We start from the raw sequence: 10,160 nt of genomic DNA on the forward strand, positions 1-10,160 counted from the left end.
TGATGGGCTGAGCCTGAGCTGCTGTCCGTATCGGAAAAAAAGTGTATCTCGAGCCCGTTGAGGCCTGCTAGGCGCTAGCCGCCTAGCCCGGCCCGGCCGTGTTCGTCACGTCTTCGAAGCCCTCCCTCGGCCCCTCCCCTTGCTCTGCTGCTTCGCCTTTGACTCCAGACTCCAGGAAGGAGCACGGGTGGAAAACAGCGTTCTAATGGCGACCGAAATCCAACACGAAATTTTTTACTACTTGTCTTTGGAACTGATTCTTCAGCAGTCGCGGGTCTGCTTCTAGAAGATTTCAAGTGGGAATTCGAATACTCTTCTCCATAAATGACACGGTAATGCTCCTGCCCTTCGGTTCAATTTTTTTTAATACTCTTTCACCGAAACTACATAGATTTCACATGAATGTACTTTTCGCCGACAATGCAGAAGCACTAAATTCCGCGACTGTCTCTTTCCGAATACATGCTGCTCCGTTCGTGATCGCCGGCAGAGTCACGGTAGTTGCATCAGCCTTGCATTCAGGCGCAAGCTAACCTGCGCTCCGGAAGCAACTGACGTGCGAGGCTGAATCAGGGCGCAAGTGAGCCTGACATCTCCCTGCTCGTCGCAGAAGTTCCGTTCAGGATCGTACAGTGGACCGTAGGAAGTTTGAATAGCAGGTGCGAAAGGAAAATTTACAGTGTCAGTGAGAACAACCGGAGGCCTTTCAACATTATATGACAAAGCCCTGATCAAACATCTGATCTAATCCTATAATTACATGGGAGTAGTACTCATTGCATGGCAAATTTCAGACGTGCTGTCTCAGCACATCACATGCGAGTCACATCATGCCATCGTACATGCATTTTGACAGGCTACTACATGATCACAACAGGCATTCATTGGGACAGAGAGGAAACGAGAACAACAGAGGAAATGGAGACAATTAGATATGATCAGAGCACTGAGCACCTACTCGATCGGCTCATGGATCAGAGGAGGTGATCAGAACAGCCAATGGGGCGTCTTCTTGGGCGCGACGCGCTCCTCGATGGTCCGCAGGCTCGGCTTCCACCCCCTGCTCGACAGCTCCCGGCTAAGGAACTCCGGCCGGTGCTCCTCGAACCCGTCCGGCCTCGCCGCGTCCGCCTCCTCCTCCTCCGGGGGCTCCGCGGTCGCCTCACGCTGCGCTGACACGTCGGAGGCAGCCTCCTCGCGGCCCTTCTTGGACGATAGCTTCCGCCTCAGACCGGGCATCGACCGGGACCGCGCCAGGGACCTGGCCGCCGACAACGCGCGCCGCGCCTCCTCGGCCAACACCTTCCCCCGCGTGGCCGGCAGCAGGACGTACACCCCGCCGGCGCCCAGAACGTGGTCGGCTGGCAGAGGCGCGACCTTAGCCCCGCCGCCGCCGCCCTGCTTCTGCTCCCGCCGCCCCCGCTCCTTGAGCACGCGCGCGTCGACGACGAAGTGGCGCGGGTGGTCCATCATGAGCTCGGCCACGGACACCGGCTCGCTGAGCGCCCGCACGCTCCCGTCCGCCATCACCACCTTCCCGCCGCCGCCGCTCGCCGCCGCGGCCCCGGCCCCGGACGAGACCAGGTTGCCCATTCCTCGCCGACGACGGGTGTTCGACGACCACGCGATTCAGCGGCTGAGCCGAGCGACAGCCAGGTGCCAATGGCGCGCCGGGGGCAGGGGGGCGGGCGCGTCGGGAGGGTATTAAAACGGTTGGCGGGAGCGAGGAATTTCTCGCGATCTCCCCAGGTCGCAGGACCACCAGGGCGGAAAGCTACTGGTAAGTGGTAACTCGAGAGGATTAGTTGGTGTGGAATGGATGGGCTCGGCAGGAGATGGCGGGTTCGGTCCGCCGCTCCGCGCCCCGCGCCCCGCGCCCCGCGGTGAGCTGGTCGTTGCCGCGTTGACTCGTCTCCCACACGGCACGCAGCACCGTCACGGTGGCAGCAGTGGCGTACCTAGGATTTTACAAAGGGTATGCCACAATATTTTTTCCACTTCTAATTCGGTATAATCCATATATAAGTCGGTAATAGAATTTAAATTTCACCGAGAAATTCAGTTACAAAGAATAAAAATTACATTCCAAGTTTTAAATTCAATAGTTAAATACCGATGTTAATGCAAATAGTTCAAACATACTAGTTCAAATGAATAAAAAAAGCTACTTCTTGTCTAGTCTACGATTTCTAAACTTCATGAAAGTCTCAATTATGTAATTTCCATCCACCTCAAAGAAAATATCCCGCTCAATAAATGTGACAAAATAATCATCCAAAAGAGCATCACTCAATTTATTCCTATATGCTACACTAATTTGCAATTGTCCAATTCCTATAAAAAATTAGCGAGCTACAGTTAGAGTTCCACAAATTTCATACTAGAGGATGTGTTTGTGAGGCAATGGAGCTGCCGAGCTAGGAGGAGTGGAGGGCCGAGGCACCGTTGGCCGGCGGATGCATGCGGCACAGCTAGGTTTGCAGCAGCCAGCAGCCAGCAGCCAGCAGCCCACCGCCCACTGGCCGCGCGCAGCGCGCCAAACGGCGGCAGATGCTCAGGTCGAGACGGAGCCGCTCAGCTGCAGAGGAAGGCCCGTCGCTGGCACCGGCTGTTGCTCCGAATCCCACGCACCACGGACGCGCCGACGCGGAGTCACGCCGTCAAGCTGCTCTGCTGCTATGCCTGCGTGAGGGTGCAGCCAAGGGATGAAAGTGGTAATCTGAACTGTTAGAACAAATTTAATATTTTAAAATAGATATGTATAAAATTGGATGGTGATCATTTCTTATATTATCAAGCACATTATTACAAATAAAAATAAAATTTTGCATAAATTATTTTATGCATTATTTGCTTCCTACAACAAAAAAAAATGAAAAAAATACCGAATTTGTTTCCGAATCCATACCGAATTTTATATCTATCATTTGAGAAAATATAGGATGAATTTGAGGTTTACCTTTTATGAATCTTTACAAGCTCAATGCTCAAAACAAGAATACAAATTTATATACAAGATTCTATATCCTATTTATTCGCAATCAAAGAAAAACGACCAAAAAACTGATTACCGAATAATTACCGTTTCCGACCGTTTTCAACCCTGCCACGGACCAACGATAACTGGCCACAACCTGCACGACTGATTTGGGCCTTTGATGATTGAGAATTTTTAATTGGGCAGGGCTAGATATTTTAGGTATGCCGGGGTATATCCGGCCGCTGGGTCCGCCCTGTCCCAGCTCGGTCCGTGCCCTACCTGTGGTAGTCACTAGTGCGGTGCCTGGCCGCGACGCTGTTCTGAACGCATTCAACTTGCAGAGAAATCACTCGTCGTGGTTACTGGTCAGACCTCGGACCTTTGACGACAGAGCCCAAGTCTCTGTTGGATTGGATCCTCCCTAATTTTCTCGGCAGATTCATGGAGGCAGGGCAGAGCCGCCGGGAGGTGTGTACGCGAGGCAGCAGATTTCCACTCCCGGCGTAACAGGCGGGGCGACAGACGGACAGAGGCATGCCGCATGGAGCCAGGAGGGGAAGGGAATTTGGAAAGGTAAAAGAAAGTTACAGGGAAAATCAGCAGCCGGATTAGACAGGAGATTAAAGAACTCGTGGCGGTCGATTTGGTCGGCAACTGGCAGTGAGTTCGGTCGGATCGGAGCTGGATGCGAGCGTACTTTTCGTCTCGGCAACGAGACGACGGCGACGTGCCATCGGAGAACCGCCCAATTTACACTCGATTTAAATAAAAAATATTAATTAATTTATTAAGATGAGAGTTAACACGTGTCCATCTCTCGACACGCCACGTGTTAATCCACATCTTAGAGACACTTAATCAATACAATTCACCTAAAACGACCGCAAATCCGGTAGTTCCGGTACGTGTTTGCCACATGCTCAGGATTAAGCACACATTGCCAATGATCCACAAAAAGCAGTTTTACACATTTAATATTACAAGTTCGATATAGGTGAGTTCAAACTTCTTTTACAAGTCTTGGGCTCACGAAAGGCATATTAAACCAAAATTTAAAGTTTATTGTATTTACATACTCTCACGGAGTTCAGCTACGATAAAAACATACCTAAGATAATGGTGTCTTGCTCAAGAACACCATTATAGCCTCAACGACCTACTCCTCCCCCGCACCAGGATCGGCAGGGTAGAAGTGTCCGAACACCACTTCCGACTCACCTGCAACTAGGTTTAGAAAACAACCTGAGTACAAAAGGCACTCACAAGACTTACACGATTAAATAAACAAGGATCATACAAAGGCTCAATTAAAAGCTTTAAGGTTAAGTAATTATTGCATAAGCAAGAGCTTCCTAAACTATCACCTAGCAAAATTAATTAATTTTGCCCAACCCCAAACAATTTTAGTTGATTAAGAGAGTAACATAATCTATAACTGATCATAGCTATGACAAACCATTTTCATCTCAACCGAAACTTTCTACGAAGAGTTCAACGGACAAAGAGCTTGCTCATAACCGAGAGCGCGGCAATTCGAATTGATTTAAACTTTACAAGGGTGTACTACTTTACCCACACGACGCAAGGACCATGCGACTCACCCAACCAGCTAAATTAGATAAGGGGGTACTCGCGTCAACCGTTCCCAACGAGGCTCAACCATTGAGGGTACGCCTAGCTTGCGTGTGGAGTAACTTAGGTCCACCAGGGACACCTCTAAACTTTCCTACACATAGCTCCAGTCCACCCGGGGACACCCCTAAGCCTCTCTGCATAGCCCGTTGTCCACGCATCTGGGACCGGGCCTCAATGATCAAGTCAAAGAAGGTAATTGGCTCATCCATACCATTATTTGGATATGTGTTAGCACGAAAAGATGCTCAAAGCCGACGTCATCCACGGACGGTCCTTAAACGATCCAAGCGGACTATGCCCATGCAACTTCATTCTCTAGGCCCTACCATTCCGCTCGAATCTCGATACTACCAAACCCTTCACAACCAAATCAAACCAGTGCAATCAAGGGTAACTGGTAAATGTGATCCTCCAAACTATTCCTGTCTAGCGAGCAAAATAAATATTCTAAGCAGAGCTAAGCATCTTGTCAAGTTAAGTAATTAACTGACTAACTAGTGCCAATAACAAGGATAACAAATCAAGGAAGGATAATGCACGCAGATAGATACAATAATGCAATACATACATAATATATATATATGCAACCCACAGTACCCAAATGAGATAACTAAACTAATCAAATTAGATAGTGCAAGGAATCATGCTTAGCTGCTTGCCTTGGTTAACTTCGGGCTCGACCAGGAACGGGACTCCGGGTTCAGGCTCGATGGACTCGGCAGGCTCAACGAGTTCGTTCTCCGACGGTTCAATCACTATAATGCATGTATGAGATGCATGAATTAGTATGATGCGGTGACATAAAAATGATATGCTATGAATGAAACATGGATGAAATACTATGCAAAGACACATGAACGTAACACATGCGATGATGCACAAACATAATACTAATGAACATACGAGCAACGAACTAGAGCAAGAATTAAGAAAAGAACTACTACATAAAGCATAAATCACAAATTAAATTGAACATGTAGAGGACATTACAAAGAACACATGAAAATTAGATTTGCAGTAAAAGCATTTTTCTATATTTACTTACGAAAATCACAAATTTTCAGCTGTCCTATACAAGTTAATTTAGAAAAGTCATGGAAACTTAACTTAACAAATCCAAAAAAAATATCATAGATACTAGACATGAATACAAAACTAACTAAATTGGTTTCACCATTTTATCATTTTGCTACAAATTACTGTGTATTTTCAAAATTTACAGCCACTTAAACTAATATTTAAACTAGAGCAAAAACTATTTAGAAACTAAAAATCAACCTGTAAGAAAAGTTGTAGATCTTAGAACAAGGAATCCAACAAATTTTAGTTTGCATTTTTCTGATTTTTCTATGATTTACGATGATTTTTCAAAGTTTCAACCAAACTATTGCAAAAGAATCCTTCGCAGCACTATTCACCTGAGTCATGGACTTCGCAAAAAGGCCCCTGCACTTCTTTCTATTATTGCCTGGGGTCCCTAGCCTCGATTTTTGGAACAGAGGAGGCTCAGGGAGCTCGCTCACCGGCGGCGAGAGCTAGGTGGGGGAGGAGCAAGAGGAGGTCACGGGCTACCTTGGGGTGGTCTTAGCGCGGCGGAGGGCGGCCGGAGGCGTGCTGTCCACGGGAGCAGTGCACGGCGGCGGTCGGCGACGGCGTGTGGCGGCGCTCCGGTGAGTGGCTGGCGACGGGGCGGCCATGGGAGGATTCAGCAAGGCTGGGTGGAGTGGGGGCGCTCGGCGGCGCGGCACAGAGGCGCGTGCGCGTGGCTTGCGGCGAGCAGCAGCATGCCGGCGGCGGCATGGTTTGGGAATGAGCGCGGAAACAACGGAAACGTGTAAGAACGAGGAGAGCACAAGCATCAGTGAGTCGAGGGGAGTCGATTTCTATACCTAGGTTGGATGGGGAAGGACCGGAGGTAGGACTTCGACGGTGAGGGGCAGAACTACTGTTCATGGTGGTCTTGAGCTTCGATTTCCGTCGATTGGGCCAAGAAGGAGTTCGGCTGGGGTTTGGGGAAGCTGGAGCCCTGGAGGTGGTGGTGGGGGAGGCTTGGGTGCGAGGGTTTGGACTGGGAGGTCATGGAGACGTCGAATCGGCCGAGGCTAGGAGGCCATCCATGGCTCTGTTCGAGCTCTGAGTAGAGGAGGAAGAAGAAGAGCGAAGGGAGGAAGAAGAGGGGCGCGTGTGGGAGAGAGTAGTGGGCGGCTCGGGATAGAGACGAGGAGGGCATGGGCGAGCAGCGGAGTGGTGCAGCACGGCACGGCAGCGAGCCGATGCTCGCCGCGCGTCGAGCACGCATAAAGGCCGCTCAACATTGTTGACCCGGTTTGAAAATTTTAAACTTAATTAGCATGTGCTCTAAGCATCTGGGTGTTACATGCGACCACTTCGCCGTTGGGGCTCCACCCCCTTGCAGCCTTGCTCCCTTGTGTTTCAGCTGTGGCCGTGGCTAACAGCTACCCGGGCTCGGCTCGCGGCTCCTTATGAAATTGCTTGGAGGAGAATCGAAGTCTCCGTTGCAGCGATGTTGTCTGTTTGTTTGTTTTTATTAGGGGCTAGGGAGGGAGTATTAGTTGACGGCTAGAAAAGAATTCGGTGCCTGTCCGCGTTCCGCACCGGACGTGATCTTTGTGGGCGTGCTCTCATGATTTGTGTTTGGATAATTAAAGGAGTACTAATTGTATAGTAGCTGGGGCGAGCTAACCTGGTTTCATAGGCTGTCTGGGCTGGCAGTTGTGTGGGTTGGTTAAACGAATGCGTAGCATGTCCAGTGTATGTTTTTTTTTATCAGGAATGTCTGATGTGCTTATGAGACATGAAAATTGAAAAATGCTGCTCACTCCAATACCACACCAGATATCAAAAAACAATCCTCAGGTCAACCGACTGACGCAGGCCGACACTGGACGAAGTTTGGACATGGGTGGACCAAATTTAGCAAACGATGGATCCTACAGCCGTGATGGTGGGTTCAAGTACCTTTGTCTCCAGTGGCACTGGTGCCTAATCGCCATGCTTCTACTTGCAAACATCATTGCTGCAAGGTACAGTCTTCGCGCGCCAAACTTGCATGCTTTGTGTGAAGCTTACTCCTGAGTTTGCAGCCCTAAACAGTCTTTGAATAGTGATTGGTGGGATACATCAAGTCTTCGCTACGCCTAAACGAAATCGTATGCTTTGCTTGCGAGAAACTGCCTCGCCTATTCAATTTCTTGATCATCATGCCTGCCGTTTTTAATCTTCAACAACACAATTTGTAAGAGTTTTTCTAGTAATATTATTCCCTGCTTAGGACAAGACTCTTGCTGTAGAGTCCGGAATGGTTTTCACTTCTATCATCCCTCTAAGCAAAAGAACAAGTCTCTCACTGAATGATTGCAACTGTGCCCACCTTCTTTAGAATATTGCTTTCAGTCTTTGGGTGTCCTAGGAGGTATCACAAAAAATTATGCCTAGATTTTACCTCTTCTAATTTGGCGTCACGTCTTGTTACCTTTAATGGCAGAAAAAAGAATCTCGCTATAGAAATGCATGTTCTCTGCCTAATCAAAGTTCTATGCAGAACTCCCGTGAAGCTCCTGCATATTTCGGAGTCGGAACAACCAGTAACCAATCTGATCTCCTTGCCCAAAATGGGATGGAGCACCGAATGCTGTTACTATCCAACAGACCAACAATACCCATCACCATCACCTGGCGCTACGGCCTAAAAACACCACTCCCAGACCTGTCAAATTTTCTCCGGGTGCCCATGGCTTTGCATAGGCGACCTGAGAACCCCAGCTGGGCCAAAGAAAGACGGGATGGCGTACGAGTTGAGCCTGGCCAAACAGCTGCCCGTAGTGACGGTCGATGGAATGATGGCTCTCGGCTGATCGGAGAGGGATGTGTACCAACCAAACCCTCGATCGGTCGCCGGGAGCCACACCAAAATCCCGGCTCGCTCGTCTTCTCCGATCCCCCGGCCGCTGCCGGAGCTTCTAATCCAATTAAACCCCCGTAGACGATAGACCGGCCGTTGCCAATTCCGCCAAGTCGGACCAACCCAACCCAACACAGCTCCATGTTTGGTCTGAAGCCAATGGAAAATCCGTCCTGTTTTGTTCCCCGGGATCGGTCTGAAAAGGACGGCTCGCTTGCTGCTCAAGCGATGCTGTTGTGCTGCGAGCATTAGTTGGGGCGTCAAACGGAGGATACTGTGCGCAAAGTCTGACGGAAACTCGACTGATCGTAGTCGTAGAGCGACAAGGCTGCAGAGATTCCTGCGTTGGTTCCAACAATACCAGTACCACGAAAGAGAAAAAAAAAGAGTTGCTAGGGTTCGCGTGCGTATTTTGTTATTCGTCTGCAGCGCTGTGGGGCAAAACGTCTCTGCTTTAACAAGGCCAACCCCCCCCCCCCCCGGGGGGGGGGCACAAACATTGATCTCGGAGTGGTTGTGGCGTTGTGGTTGGGTTGGCTTGAAGTGCTCGATGACGATGGTGCCTCGGTCCGAACTCGATGGAGACACCGTCTGGGATGTCCAGGCCCTGCTGCTTGGAGATGGACGGAGCGTCAGCTTGAAGCTTGTTTTGTAGGTGCTGGTGAAATGTACGTCTGCACCTAATAAATTCGTAGCACGTACGCAGGCTGCTAACTCAAAAAGATACGTGAAATTCAGCTTTTGAAAAGGAAAAGGACCGTACACGGTATCCCACCGGGAAAAGGAAATGGGAAAAGAACGCATGCATCCAAGTCGCGTGAGCATCATGAGATTAAGAGTTGACGACGGGAGAGTTTGCGTTCATGGAACAGTGACCGGCACTTGGATTGCAACAGTCACCGACGACGCTGAGGTGCTAAAAAGGGGCTAATTTGCTAAAAAAAAGGTAAGCGGCACATCCATCGATCTTCGGAGCATCAGGAAAACTTGTATCGTGGTGACTGAAGATTCACCGGCAGGTCGGAGAATGCTTCGCACTGTGCTGTCCGTACAGCAGAGCGGCCTGCCTTTTGGTAACTCGTTACACTTATTGTCCATGTTCTTCTTTTTCCTTATTGGTCAATGAGACTGTGGCCATAAAAAATTGTAAATCTCTCCATTGCCTAACGTGACTAAGAAATTTACTATTTTCGGTACATGGAGTGTGGAAATGTGGTTAATGTTACGTTACGAACCATGCTTGATTGTACGGAACAGCTCACATGGACAATATATGAAGTACTCTCTCCGTCTCTTTAGAATGCAACTCTTATTTGCTGAGAAGTCAAATAATTTCAAGTTTAATCAAATTTGTAAAAAATACTAACATTTATGTCTCCAAGTAAACTTAGTATGAAAATATATTACATGAATAATCCAATGATACTTTATGATATGAATATTAATAATATTTTATATAAATTCGATCAAACTTAAAATTATTTAACTCCTCAAAAAGTGGGAAGCGATAGTTGCATTCTTTTGTAATGGAGGGAATACTTCCTTTAAAAAATAATATATGAAGTACATGAGCGCAACTTAAGTGTATGACTTGAAGAAAGCTCCAATTCTAGAACAAGCAAC

General features: G+C 48.5%; 1 protein-coding gene across 1 annotated transcript; it reads right to left on the reverse strand.

The window, feature by feature from the left end:
• Positions 1-653: 653 nt before the first annotated feature.
• LOC120687529 lies at positions 654-1,773 on the reverse strand. The gene has a single exon (XM_039969546.1). The coding sequence runs from the start codon at positions 1,591-1,593 to the stop codon at positions 988-990; it is 606 nt and encodes a 201-aa protein (XP_039825480.1). The 5' UTR covers positions 1,594-1,773; the 3' UTR covers positions 654-987.
• Between the last annotated feature and the right edge of the window lie 8,387 nt (positions 1,774-10,160).

The sequence above is a fragment of the Panicum virgatum genome, chromosome 9N, assembly GCF_016808335.1.
Source record: "Panicum virgatum strain AP13 chromosome 9N, P.virgatum_v5, whole genome shotgun sequence".
Lineage (NCBI taxonomy): Eukaryota > Viridiplantae > Streptophyta > Magnoliopsida > Poales > Poaceae > Panicum > Panicum virgatum.